The sequence below is a fragment of the Scomber scombrus genome, chromosome 11 (genome assembly GCF_963691925.1).
Source record: "Scomber scombrus chromosome 11, fScoSco1.1, whole genome shotgun sequence".
Classification (NCBI taxonomy): Eukaryota; Metazoa; Chordata; class Actinopteri; order Scombriformes; family Scombridae; genus Scomber; species Scomber scombrus.
The window spans coordinates 30030122-30044758 of NC_084980.1; the positions used below are offsets into that span (position 1 = coordinate 30030122).

At 39.2% G+C, this 14637-nt stretch overlaps 1 protein-coding gene across 1 annotated transcript; it reads right to left on the bottom strand.

Annotated features, from left to right (window-relative positions):
- Positions 1-2575: 2575 nt before the first annotated feature.
- Positions 2576-10107, bottom strand: LOC133990141 (uncharacterized). The gene is made up of 3 exons (XM_062428316.1): positions 8441-10107; positions 5375-5477; positions 2576-4051 (listed from the first exon to the last, which is right to left on the bottom strand). Exons 1-3 carry the CDS (start codon positions 10105-10107, stop codon positions 2576-2578), a joined length of 3246 nt encoding a protein of 1081 aa, XP_062284300.1.
- Positions 10108-14637: the final 4530 nt, after the last annotated feature.

Consider the following 14637-nt stretch of genomic DNA (forward strand, 5'->3'; position numbering starts at 1 on the left):
TCTGACTTGCCCATTGCAGCCTGCAGCTCATTCTCAGGCATCTGTCTGAATTGCCCCGACCAGGGATTAACCAGGTTCAAATCCTGGTCTACCAACCCTGGTTCTTGATCTGAAAGTAGTGGTTCTTGATCTTCTCTCTGTGCAATTGAATTGAAAGCAACTGGACTTGTTATATGTCTATGAATACGTTTCGCCTCTTAATCAGTTCTTGCTTGTCTGACCAGTCTGTGCTAGTCCACTGGTCAGACAAGCAAGAACTGATGTAGCCCCTTGGATAAGAGGCAAAACATCTTCAATTGCCAAAAGATAACTATGACATGGAGAACATTCACAAACTATGACACCCTTCTCTTTTCTCTGTGACAAAAGTGATTTAGTAAAGGAAGCTGAAAGTTCGGAGACTAACTGACAAATGTTTTGTCTTTTCTACACATGAATTCTGTACTTTGTGGTGTTTTAGGAGGGAAACTGCCTCATTGTTGTTTCACATTTTCTCCGCTTACATTGAATGAGATCCTGAGATGACAGAAGAAAATACTTTTCTCATTGTTGAAAAAACATCTTTATTTCTGTAAATTCTGTTATATGACACTTGTTCAAGGACTTTTTGTACAGATTTACATTATGCACACAATCATATAGTTTCACCCAGAATCTCAACTATGTAAAAGGAACATTATAAATGATCTCCTTGTTGATGTCTATCAGAATAATGACAGTTTGATTGTACATTTATTTATGAATTTACAAAATGGTGAGAACAAAAAAAACACTACCAAGGAAGTTTTGTTGTTTTCTCTGTTTAAGATGCCAAAGAGAAAGAGAAACAACAGCACACAAAACAACACTGCAGAGCTTTTTGAACGGAGTCTGGTTTGAACTTCTCCACGACCAAACTGAAACCGTGTATACTCACAAAGACTTGTTTTAAAAATGGTTAAACAATATTAGAATTGACACGAAGAGCTCGGGGTGATGGTTGTAACCCAAAGATATCATTTAACTGATAATAATAAGAAAGAATAAACTCTTAATTTACAATCAGACCAATTGAGCTCCAGATGCTCCAGACTTCAGCAGCACTACCTTTCACTGTTCTTCTCAGTATTTCACCACCGCTGGAAACTAAACGTAGTACATTTACTCAGATATTACGATGCAGTTTTTAGGCACTTGTACTCCCTGCTTCTTTTTTCGTCTTCTATTGTTTTTTTATTGCCGGTTGAACCAACTTTTAGGTGCATTTACCGCCACCTACTGGACTGGAGTGTGGAACATGAGATGGTGAGAACTATACAATAAATAAATAACAAAAAAACAAAAAAAAACTATAGCTTATAGCCTATTTCCTATATATGTGTCATTTAAATATTTCATTAAAACCCTTCTTGTGATATACTCCCTAACAGTTTCCATAATGTTAATTCCAGCTTTTTTTTTTCCAGCATTTGGATCACTTCCTGTCGTTCTTCCCTGTACTTATTACACTCCAGCTATACATGTTGAACTGTTTGTGGTTGTGTACATTGTGAACAAAGACCTATTGGATGTTTATCTGACCTCTCTAACCTGCTCCAGTACCTGTCCATATAACTTCAAAGAAACATGTTTATACCTTGCAAAGCATATTACCTGACATTTTGCCACTGATAGTTTAAATCCCCACTCACGTGTCCATTCCTAAACTTTCCCTATTGCCCTTTGCATTTTCTTTTTTAAATAACTTTTTTTCCCCTTACCCAAAGGGCCCCATCACCTGTACCTGCACGTGCAAAACAGATCTGATATTGACCATAGACTGTATATAAAAGGTTCAAACAGATATCTGAGTATCCATCGCTTGATTGTACAGCAGAACACAACGCATTATAGTAGTGACCTGCAAACTGTTGCAGTTACTCCTGGATCTGCTCGTGGATGTCACACCCAGCAAAGAAGAAAAAAAGCCTGGTGGAGATAAGGTCCACCTGTTTATAGCAGGTCATATTTTCTAAATTTCAGTTTCAGGAGGAAAACTGTGTCAAATAAAATCTGATTGTTGTCTCACATTTTCTCCACAAGTTTTGAATGGGATCCTGAGATGACAACAGAAGAAAATACTCTGCTCATTGTTGAAAAAAACATCTTTATTGATTATGTAAATTATGTTACATGACACTTTTTCGATGACTTCTTGTACAGATTCACCTTATTCACACAATCAGATAGTTTGACCCAGAATTTCAACTATGTATTATTTATGAATTTAGAAAATGTTGAGAACAGAATAACCACTACCAAGGAAGTTTTGCTGTTTTCTTTGTTTAAGATAACGAAGAAGAACAGAAACAACAGCACACAAAACAGCGCAGAGGGTTAAAAACATCATTAGCAGTGATAGCCTCTATGGCTAAAAACATGCAGGAAAAAAATATTTAAAAAAAACTCAAAACAGTATGAAATAAAAAAGATGAAAAGATATAAGTGTTGACAATCTCAGTTTGATTGAAAGCTGATCTCTGTGTAGTTCATGGAGACAAAAACATGAACAATTACAACACTGATTCTGAAACATGAAGTTTGAAATGACTTCTGTCTATTTGAGTTTACAGAACTCAGCTTTGTCTCCAGGTTTATAAAAATTAATTCCAGCATAGAGAGGCTGAGTGAATGTGGTCTGGACTCTGTGGAGGAGAGTCATGGTTTCAGATACGCTGTAGAAGGACAGAATACCTGCGCTGTGATCCAGGTACACGCCGACTCTGGAGGACTGAGGACCCAAGACGAGAGAAAGGTTTCTCTTCGACCAAAACTCATAACCGCTACTGTGACATTTAAAAGAACAAGATTTGCTATTAAATCCAAATCTACATTTATTTGAATATCCTGCTCTGCTGATATTCTTGTATGCGACTGCTACATCAACTCTGTCCCCTGTCCACTCCACTTCCCAGTAACAACGTTCAGTCAGACTCTCTCTACTCAGGACCTGATTATGACCAGTGAATCTGTCTAGGTGACAAGGATAATGCTGTGGTTCATGCATTACTTTTACTTTTCTTTTCCCCTCAGATAATAACAAATGTGTGTTTGCTGTGTTTGGATCCAGAGTGATTTCACATGAATATTTTAAGAACTCATCTCTGGTCTTGGGCTCTGGTTCTGGTTCTGACAGTAAAACATCCACTTCAGTCTCTGTCAGTGAGATGTTTGTCCATTCCTCCTTCAGGATGTCCTGTAGTTTATATCTGAGCTCTGACACAGCTGCTGTCACATCCTCAAAGTATCTCAGAGGACGGATATCGATGCTGGATGAGTCTGTAGGTGCACTGAGTTGTGACACTGAGGGGTAGTTGTGTAGAAACTGGTTGTGATCATCTGTGTGTGAGAGCTGCTTCAGTTCAGCGTCTTTTCTCTTCAGCTCAGTGATCTCCTGCTGCAGCTTCTCCTGAAGCTCTTTGACTCGACTCACTTCAGTTTCCTGCTGGGATCTGATCTGCTGCTTCACATCAGAGCTTCTTTTATGGATGAGACGGAGCAGTTCACTGGAGATCTTCTCACTGTCCTCCACTGCTTTATCAGCAGAGAGACTGACGGCCTCCACCTCCTGTTGAAGCAGCATCACATCTTTCTCTCTGTCCTGGATTCTCTGCTGGATGTTTAGTCGACTCACCTCGAGCTCTATCTGCCTCTCAGTCCTTTCTGCTGCAGCTGAGACTGTGTCGTGGCCTTTATGATCCTCCACAGAGCAGAGATAACAGATTATCTGCTGATCAGTGCGGCAGAACATCTTCATCACCTCATCATGAAGAGAACAGATGTTCTCCTGGAGCTTCTCTGAGGGCTCCACCAGCTTGTGTTTCTTTAATTTGGTTGATTCAAAGTGAGGCTGGAGGTGATTCTCACAGTAAGAGATCAGACACTGCAGACAGGACTTGAAGGCTTTCAGATTCCTCCCAGTGCAGACATCACAGGTCACATCTTCAGGTCCAGCATAGCAGTGATCAGCAGCAGCAGCTTGGGGTCCAGTCTTCAGCTGCTCCACTAAAGCTGCTAACATGGTGTTTTTCTTCAGGGCAGGCCTCGGTGTGAAGGCCTCTCTGCACTGAGGGCAGCTGTAGATCCTCCTCTGATCCTCTTCATCGCAGTGTAATTTAATACAGTTCATACAGTAGGTATGTCCACAGGGAATAGTCACTGGGTCCTTCAGTAGATCCAGACAGATTGAACAAGTAAAGGTCTCTCTGTACAGCTGAACTCCTTTCTGCTCCATCTCTCCTCGTTGCAGTGAATGTGTGAGTTTCACTTTCTCTGCACCCAAATAAGTCTGAGAACAAATTTTTGTTCCCTTTGTTTCTTTTCATGTGCTGATCTTCACTGAATGGGGCTCGTCAGCTCATACATTTCCAAGTGTTGGTTATACCCATTTCACACTGACAGTCAGTGAAGGGGAGGGAACAAGGAAATACCTTCATAGAGTGGAACTGGTTGTGTTTCAGAGCGGGAAGAAGAGGGAGGGGTTCCAGCAAGAGGGGTAATTTTTAAAGTGGCAGAACAGGTTTAACAGCATTAACGCTACAAAAAAAAATCTTTATATGAAAACAAACACTGTCTCGGATTGTTACTAGCTATTCTTGCTAGTAACTCAACTCGTTTGAAGCTATTACAGTCTCAAAGGGATTTACAAAAGAGAGGAAATGGAAAGAGTGAAGAGAATACTGTGTATAACATTGACATATAAAGTGGACAAACCAAAAATGATGTTGTAACACCATACCAAGAACAAACCCACAAAAACAAGTGAGCACTAACCTGTTAAAATAAGCACTGATTAATCTTCTGCGAGACTTTGCAAGACATCATTCCCAAATATAAGCAAAAACAAACCAAACTCAAATTTCCACCAACAAACTTAATATATGTATACACATATATGTGTGTGTATGTGTACATACATATACATATACACACACACAGTGCAGCTCAAAAGTTTGTGTACCTTTTGCAGTTTTCTCTATTTCTGCATAAATGTGACCTATAACATTGAATTTTTACACAAGGTAAATTAGAGCCATGTATTTCAATCAATGGGATGATGATCAGGTGTGAGTCTGGGAGATGGGGTTTTATTCAAAGAAGATAAATCTATCTTCACTATGAAAATCTGAGCTTCACAACACATATTTGCGTAGGTGTGTTCTGGCTCGAACAAAGGAGATTTCTGAGGACTTAAGAAGAAGAGATGCTGATACTCAGCAGGCTGGAAAGTGTTACAAAACAATTTCTTAAGCATTTGGACTCCACCAGTATACTATCAGGCTGAACATGTAGAAATGGAAGACATCCAACACCAGTGTTACCCTCCCCAGGGGAGGTTGGACAACAAAGATCACACCAAGAGCAGGTGTGAAATAGTCCAGGAGGTCACACAGACCTCAAAGTAATATCTAGGAAAGTAAAGGTTTTCCTTGCAGTGGTTACAGTCAGCGTTCATGAGTCTACCAACAGGAGAACATTAAACATCAGTGGTGTTCATGGCAGTGTTGCAAAGAGCAAGCCACAACGTTCCAAAAAAAATCGCATTTTATTTGCAAAAGGTTCACAAACTTTCAAGCAGCACTGTGTATACGTTTTCACTTTCGTAAAAAAAAAAAAAAAAAAAATTCCCATATCCATCCATCCATCCTTCAGTCCTTTTTGTGACGCTTATCCGGGGCCGGGTCGCGGTGGTATCAGGCTAAGCAATGTGACCCAGACATACTTCTCCCCAGCAACGTTTGTCAGCCCCTCCTGGGGGATTAAGGCACAGAACATTGTTAAAAAAGGTCTTACAGTTCACATATTCAGTCAGTCGGTAAGACTTGTAGTAAGTGCTGTGCTGTGGTTTCTGGAAAAGTAGAAATAACAAAAGAGTGAGCTTAAACTTTTGTTGGCTAATGAGCATATTTGCAAATGCATTCGATGGAAAGTCCACAGCTATTCAATGCTAATGTTCTGTCTGGTGGTGTTGATGTGAGTTGTATTGTAATCTTGAACAGTGATGATGGCTTACTACACAGCTCATTCATAAGTATTGTGTTGTCAAGTGGTGTTCATGTGCGATGTATTGTAATGTTGAACAATGCTGATAGCCAAGTAGAGTGTAGAATTTGAATAGAGAGAAAGAATGATCTCTGAATTCATGGCTGGGTGGCAGTTGGATTGTACAATATAATGAATGAAGAAATGGATTTATATCTTTAAAAAACTCTCATGGTAGCGTCATTCACCAGAAGGTATGGTGTACCACAGCCTTCAAATTAACTGAATGCTATCCTTTCAGTCAGCAGGGTGTTCTTTTGGGACGATGGCTGGAACATGAGTACTGTCTATGGCTCCGGTGCACCAAGTGTAGCCACAGCCTTTTAAATGTGTTTTCAAAGTTTCTGCCCAGTTGGAAGTGAAAAAGAACTGCTGGTATAGCACATGCACTAGCACCTTGGTCACTTCACATTCCAGCATACATACAGTAGACACACGAACTCCAAATAAATAGGCAATGCTGCAGTACTCTGCAGGTGTTGCATCACTACTCATTTTTAAAATGTTGAAATGCTTCCCAGAAAGCTTGTCCATGGCTGTGGTTCTGGACCCACTATTGTTGGTTTGTTGAGGTACAAAGGGAGACACCAGTCACCATCAAAGACAATATAAAAGTTATTCTCAGGCCTGATAGCGTTCAGGCGTGGTGCCTGAATTCAGGCTTGAGCTTGGCCATGTTTGATGTCAAGAAAGGAATTTCATAGTTTACTTTGGAGTATTATAATTACCACCTACTGACCTTTCTTGGTATGGCTGTAGTATCTGTAGTCTCAGTATGCTATACAAGCAATATGTACGCAGGTAAGTGACTAGTTAAAAGCAGGGATGGATTACTGAACAGGCCTACCAGGCCCAGGATCCCGAGAGCTCTTGTGCTCTACAAAAAGATGCTACTGTAATATAGGCTTATATTGGGTTTGTTCATCTCATGTCTGAATGTTGTCCATTTTTTTCCACAAAATTCACCAGAATCTATCATTTATGGGACTATTTATCAAAATGTTCCATACATACAATTTTCCATACAATTTCCCATGCATACCCCTGGATCCATCTTGACAATTATGTTGATCAGGGCATATATCTTGGTTTAGGGGCCCGCTTACCTCCCATGGATAAAAGTTCAGGCTCAGGATTTTTATCCACTATCACCCCTGTTTTCTTCATTTGAGGTACTTATGGTTACATCCGTTGGTTTCCGACATGAATTGTGTTCTTCTCGACTTTCATACAGCTTGAATTTTGTTCACCTCCATTAATCCCCTCTGGGGCGAACAAGTATGGGGAATGAATTCAACAACAGAAAAGGGTCAACACCTTCCATTCTGTCCACTGAGTATTGCAATAATTGCAGCCTGCAGCTCATTCTCAGGCATCTGTCTGAATTGCCCTGACCAGGGATTAACCAGATTCAAACCCTGGTCTACCAACCCTGGTTCTTGATCTGAAAGTAGTGGTTCTTGATCTTCTCTCTGGGCAATTGAATTGAAAGCAACTGGACTTGTTATATGTCTATGAATACGTTTCGTCTCTTAATCAGTTCTTGCTTGTCTGACCAGTCTGTGCTAGTCCACTGGTAAGACAAGCAAGAACTGATGTAGCCCCTTGGATAAGAAGCAAAACATCTTCAATTGCCAAGAGATAACTATGACATGGAGAACATTCACAAACTATGACACTCTTCTCTTTTCTCTGTGACAAAAGTGATTTAGTAAAGGAAGCTGAAAGTTCAGAGACTAACTGACAAATGTTTTGTATTTTCTACACATGAATTCTGTACTTTGTGGTGTTTTAGGAGGGAAACTGCCTCATTGTTGTTTCACATTTTCTTACATTGAATGAGATCCTGAGATGACAGAAGAAAATACTTTTCTCATTGTTGAAAAAACATCTTTATTTCTGTAAATTCTGTTATATGACACTTGTTCAATGACTTTTTGTACAGATTTACTTTATGCACACAATCATATAGTTTCACCCAGAATCTCAACTATGTAAAAGGAACATTATAAATGATCTCCTTGTTGATGTCTATCAGAATAATGACAGTTTGATTGTACATTTCTTTATGAATTTACAAAATGGTGAAAACAAAATAACCACTACCAAGGAAGTTTAGCTGTTTTCTCTGTTTTAGATGCCAAAGAGAAAGAGAAACAACAGCACACAAGAGGATAAAAAACATCATCATTAGTAGTGATAGCATTTATGGCTAAAAACATGCAAGAAAAAAATGATATTTAAAGAAACTCAAACCAGTATGAAATAAAAAATATGAAAAAATATATGTGTTGACAATCTCAGTTTGATTGACAGCTGATCTCTGTGTAGTTCATGGAGACGAAAACATGAACAATTACGACTTGTGTCGTGTGTCTACCTGAGTTTAAAGAACTCAGCTTTGTCTCCATCATAATAAAGACAAAGTCCAGCATAGAGAGGCCGAGTGAATATGGTCTGGACTCTGTTGAGGAGAGTCATGGTTTCAGAGACGCTGTAGAAGGACAGAATACCTGCACTGTGATCCAGGTACACTCCGACTCTGGAGGACTGAGGACCTGAGACGGGAGAAAATTTCCCGTTCGACCAAAACTCATAACCGCTACTGTGACATTTAAAAGAACAAGATTTGTTATTAAATCCAAATCTACATTTATTTGAATATCCTGCTCTGCTGATATTCTTGTGTGCCAGTGCTATATCAACTCCTTCCCCTCTCCACTCCACCTCCCAGTAACAACGTCCAAGCAGACTCTCTTTGCTCAGGATCTGAACCCAATGAGTGAATCTATCTGGATGACTAGGATAATACTGTGTTTGGCTTTTTACTTCTGCTTTTCTGTTTCCATCAGATAATAACAGTTCTGTGTTTGCTGTGTTTGGATCCAGAGTGATTTCACGTGAATATTTTAAGAAATCAGCTCTGGTCTTTGGCTCTGGTTCTGACATTAAAAACTTCACTTCAGCCACTCTCAGCGACTTTTCTGCCGATTCCTCCTTCAGGATGTCCTGTAGTTCATCTCTGAGCCCTGACACAGTTGCTTTTATTTCCTCAAAGTATCTCAAAAGACGCATATCGATGCCGGATGAGTCTGTAGGTTTACTGAGTTGTGACACTGAGGTGTAATTTTGCAGAAACTGGTTGTGATCCTCTGTGTGTGAGAGCTGCTTCAGTTCAGCGTCTTTCCTCTTCAGCTCAGTGATCTCCTGCTGCAGCTTCTCCTGAAGCTCTTTGACTCGACTCACTTCAGTTTCCTGCTGGGATCTGATCTGCTGCTTCACATCACTGCTTCTTTTCTGGAGGAGACGGATCAGCTCAATGAAGATCTTCTCACTGTCCTCCACTGCTTTATCAGCAGAGCGACTGACGGCCTCCACCTCCTGTTGAAGCAGCTCCACATCTCCCTCACTGTCCTGTATTCTCCGCTGGATGTTTAGTCGACTCACCTCGAGCTCTCTCTGCCTCTTAGTCCTTTCTGCTGCAGCTGAGACTGTGTCGTGGCCTTTATGTTCATTGACAGAGCAGAGATAACAGATAATCTGCTGATCAGTACGGCAGAACATCTTCATCACCTCATCATGACGAGAGCAGATGTTCTCCTGGAGCTTCTCTGAGGGCTCCACCAGCTTGTGTTTCTTTAATGCAGGTGCATCATAATGAAGCTGGAGGTGATTCTTACAGTAAGAGGCCAGACAAGTCAGACAGGACTTGAGGGCTTTCCTCTTCCTCCCAGTGCAGACATCACAGGTCACATCTTCAGGTCCAGCATAGCAGTGATCAGCAGCAGCAGCTTGGGGTCCAGTCTTCAGCTGCTCCACTAAAGCTGCTAACATGGTGTTTTTCTTCAAGACAGGCCTCGGTGTGAAGGCCTCTCTGCACTGAGGGCAGCTGTAGATCCTCCTCTGATCTTCTTCATCGCAGTGTAATTTAATACAGTTCATACAGTAGGTATGTCCACAGGGAATAGTCACCGGGTCCTTCAGTAGATCCAGACAGATTGAACAAGTAAAGGTCTCTCTGTACAGCTGAACTCCTTTCTGGTCCATCTCTCCTCGTGTCAGTGAATCTGTGTTCCAATTTCTCTGCACAGAAATAAGTCTGAGAACAAACTTTTGTTCCTTTTTATGTGCTGATCTTCACTGAATGGGGCTCGTCAGTTACATTACCATGTATTGGTTACACCCATTTCACACTGACAGTCAGTGAAGGGGAGGGAACAAGGACATATCTGCATAGAGTGGAGCTGGTTGTGTTTCAGAGCGGGAAGAAGAGGGAGGGGTTCCAGCAAGAGTTGTAATTTTTAAAGGGCAAGAACAAGTTAAACAGCATTAACACTGCTAACAATATTTTCTCTTCATATGAATACAAACACTGTCTCTGATTGTTAATAGTAAGAATTAAAACTTGGTATGTCATTTTTTAAAACCATTACAGTCTCAAGGGGATTTACAGGAGAAAGAAAATTGATAGAGTGAAGAGAACACTGTTTATAACATGGACATATAAAGTGTACAATCTAAAAATGATGTTGTAACACCAAAACAAGTGAGCACTAACCCCTTGAAATGAGCAGCAAATAAACTTCAGAAGACTTTGCAAGAGGCTGTTCCACAGATAAGCATAAACAAACAAAAGTCATAGAGATTTGGATTTCGTTTATAAATATCTATGTAGATCTCTATATATATACATTTCACATATTCAGTCGGTCTGTAAGACTTGTAGTAAGTGCTGTGCTGTGGTTTCTGGAAAAGTAGAATTAACAAAAGAGTGAGCATAAACAACTTTTGTTGGCTAATGAGCATATTTGCAAATGCATTCGATGGATAGTCCACAGCTATCAAATGCTAATTAGTTGTCTGGTGGTGTTTATGTGAGTTGTATTGTAATCTTGAACAGTGATGATGGCTTACTACACAGCTCATTCATAAGTATTGTGTTGTCAAGTGGTGTTCATGTGCGATGTATTGTAATGTTGAACAATGCTGATAGCCAAGTAGAGTGTAGAATTTGAATAGAGAGAAAGAATGATCTCTCATGATAGCGTCATTCACCAGAAAGTATGGTGGTGAACTAAATGCTATCCTTTCAGTCAGCAGGGTGTTCTCTTGGGACGATGGCTGGAACATGAGTACTGTCTATGGCGCCGGTGCACCAAGTGTAGCCACAGCCTTTTAAATGTGTTTTCAAAGTTTCTGCCCAGTTGGAAGTGAAAAAGAACTGCTGGTATAGCACATGCACTAGCACCTTGGTCACTTCACATTCCAGCATACATACAGTAGACACACAAACTCCAAATAAATAGGCAATGCTGCAGTACTCTGCAGGTGTTGCATCACTACTCATTGTTAAAATGTTGAAATGCTTCCCAGAAAGCTTTTCCATGGCTGTGGTTCTGGACATACGTTTTCTTTTTATTGAGGTACCAAGGGAGACACCAGTCACCATCAAAGACAATGTAAATGCTCTTCTTGTTCTGAGGTACTCACAGCACAGAATTTTCTTCAACTCCTTCAGCAGCTGCATTATTGAGAAATGATATGTTGTCCTCTCCTGAAGTCTGACCTGCCCAGTTCAACCTGCAAGTCGCTCTCATGCATCCGTCTGAATTGCCCTGACCAGGGATTAATTAGGGTTGACTGACCTGGTCGGAATTTCACAAAAAAGTGTTGAACCTTGTTCACCTCGCCCTGGGCAAACCCTGGTTCTTGGTCATAAAGTAATAGAAAACTCTTTTTTCTGTGACGAAGTTGCTTTAGCTGAACATTTCAGAAACTTGACTGACAAACACTTGTCTGTTCTGAACATGAACTCTGTACTTTGTGACGTTTGATGAATATTATTTATATAATGACTCATTATATAAATAATATTCTTTAAGGTCAATGTATCCGAGAAGTAGCAGAGACAGAAATGATTACAGCAACAACATACATACATCTCTCTCTGTTTGTTTGATTTATCAAAAATTACATAGATAACCTTTAAACAAGACACATTTTGACAGTCATCCAGGTATATCCGACTAACAGAGATAGAGTCAAGTAGTCAAGTACAAAGGAATATTTGCGCTAAGAAGCTTAATTGGGTTCAAGTTACCGTTGGGATGTGGCTTAAGAAGAAACTTCATGAACTGTTGAGTAATAAATACGATTTTGAGTTTCTTGGGATGTTCCAGTGCATTTTAATTTTCATATTGAGTCTAAAATAGTGTTTACTATTATTGGGTTTTATTTTTATTTCTCAAATTCCATGTTTTTATGTTTGTTTGTTTTTTCTGTTAAATGTTTGTTTTATGTAAAGCACATTGAGTTGCCATTGTGTATGAAATGCGCTATATAAATAAAACTGCCTTGCCTTGCCTTGCCTTGCCTTGCCTTGCCTTGCCTTGCCTTGCCTTGCCTTGCCTTGCCTTGCCTTGCCTTGCCTGGCCTTGCCTTGCCTTGCCTTGCCTTGCCTTGCCTTGCCTTGCCTTGCCTTGCCTTGCCTTGCCTTGCCTTGCCTTGCCTTGCCTTAAATAAAAACTAAATATATTCAAACCTGTTCAGCAAAATGTTCAAAACAACTTTCAATACTCTCACTCTTTAGAAAAATGAAATAAAACTGTAACATCACAGAGGATACTAAAACAATTTAACAGCTATTTTAAAGTATATATATGATGGCAAAGATGTAATTAAACAAACTGAACTTCACCCAGCTTTGCTTATTGCTTTACTTTTGCTGAAAACAGCCCCAAGGTGGAGGAGGCTCTCAAGATGCAAAATAATCTGCTAAACCAAAAAGTGATCATTTCAGTCAAAAGACCATCGTTAGTAGGTTGTTTTTCTGGGTTAATTGTGCATCAATCTATCAGTAATGCCTCAGGGCAGGTAACGCAGGAAGAGAAAGGAACCTTGAGGGAAATCTGTATGGATGTATTACAACAGCTCTCATATTACATCCATGGGAGAGAAAAAAGGTGACAGGAGGTGGGGCACAGGGCACACAGTAAGCTGCTGTGGAGTGTTTGAAGGAGATACAATCATACCGTTGATGCCTTTTTATTAAAACTATCATTTAATTAATGGTAGTAGTACTAGCAGTAGTAGGAGTAGTAACAGTAGTAGTAGTATTATCATTAGTAGTAGTTGTAATACTACTACTACTGTTACTACTACTATCATTAGTAGTAGTACAGTAGTAGTAGTAGTAGTAGTATTAATAGTAGTAGTAGTAACAGTAGTAGTAACAGTAGTAGTAGTAGTAGTAACAGTAGTAGTAGTTGTACACATTCAACATCAGTAGATGGCGGTAATGTTCAGGAAAACCAACTTCCCTAAAAAGAAGAAGCAACTGACAGGAAGTCTCAGTTCGCTTTGGGACCAAGCGTCCTGTTTGGAGGCAGGACTCAAGAACTCTTCAGTTGTTGCTAACAGACGAGCTCCTTTCTCAGATTCAGGATCAGGACTGCAGGTAAAGTTAACTCACATTAACAACTAAAACGAGCACGAAGAGAAACCCGAACTGCGCCCGAGCGAACTCCCAGGCGAACTAGTTCGCGACGGAAGTTTTAAAAGAGCAAACACTAACTGAGTTGAAACTAACTGGTTATATTGGTGTTTTCACACCTTATGTTTTTTTTTTTTTGGTCTCTAAAAGTTCCTTAAAACATGATAATCTATGTTGTTAATGATCGTTAGTTACAGTCCTGTGTTTTATTGATTATTTACATTTACAACTGGTATTGAGTGGTAATATACCAGAGGTAATATTCTTATTGCTCAGATGAAAGTGTAAAACATATTATATGAATGTATATCATATGAATATTGCACACAATTGAAATTATTAATATTGTCCAAATGAAATACTAATATTGCAGAGTAATACATATTACAATCAATCTCTGAATTAGTCAAATAAACTATTATACCACTATATAACCTAGTTGCAATATAAATAATATCATTCAAAGTTGTTTTACAAGTAAAAGACAAACTTACAGCATGATAAATAAGCACTTGGAGGCTAATGCACACCAAACTAATGAACATTGAATGAAATGATAATATCAGCTGGGTAGTTAAGATGATATAATCAGTATAACTAACAAATCAAATTATATATTAAATAGTTTATAATAAAACAGTAACATATGAAGATATGGACAAAACGTATCACTATTCAGATTACTTTGTAAGAGTACCAACTGTTCAATGAACGTGTTGCTCTTTCTGTCAACTAAACCAAAAATCATTTAATTTGGGATTTTTTTTTTTTAAATGTCAAATGTATTTTTTGTGTCATTCATGATAATAACCTGATTATCATGTCAAATAACTTGGACTTTTTATCAGATGAAAGATTTCAAGATTGATTTCAATAATCAACATTTGATTATTTTAATTATTGAGTAATTGATTAATCTTTTTGGCATTACAGTATTTTAAAATAGTCTAATTTCATAAAACCTGCGGTAACATCATCATCTACCACCAATAAACAGGTCAGTGTTCATGACTTCATGTTTTATAATGAGAGTAAAGACACACAATGTGAGTCTCAAAGGTTCATGTATCATCTGTTCATCCTGT

Excerpts from the sequence above, each read along its gene's own strand:
- LOC133990141 (XM_062428316.1), bottom strand. The coding sequence starts at position 10,107 with ATGGACCAGAAAGGAGTTCAGCTGTACAGAGAGACCTTTACTTGTTCA. Across the intron at positions 5,478-8,440 it reads GCTGAGTTCTTTAAACTCAG|ACTCATGAACGCTGACTGTA; the intron begins GTAGACACACGA and ends TCCTGTTGGTAG. Across the intron at positions 4,052-5,374 it reads CTATTTCACACCTGCTCTTG|AAGAAAAACACCATGTTAGC; the intron begins GTGTGATCTTTG and ends AGGCCTGCCCTG.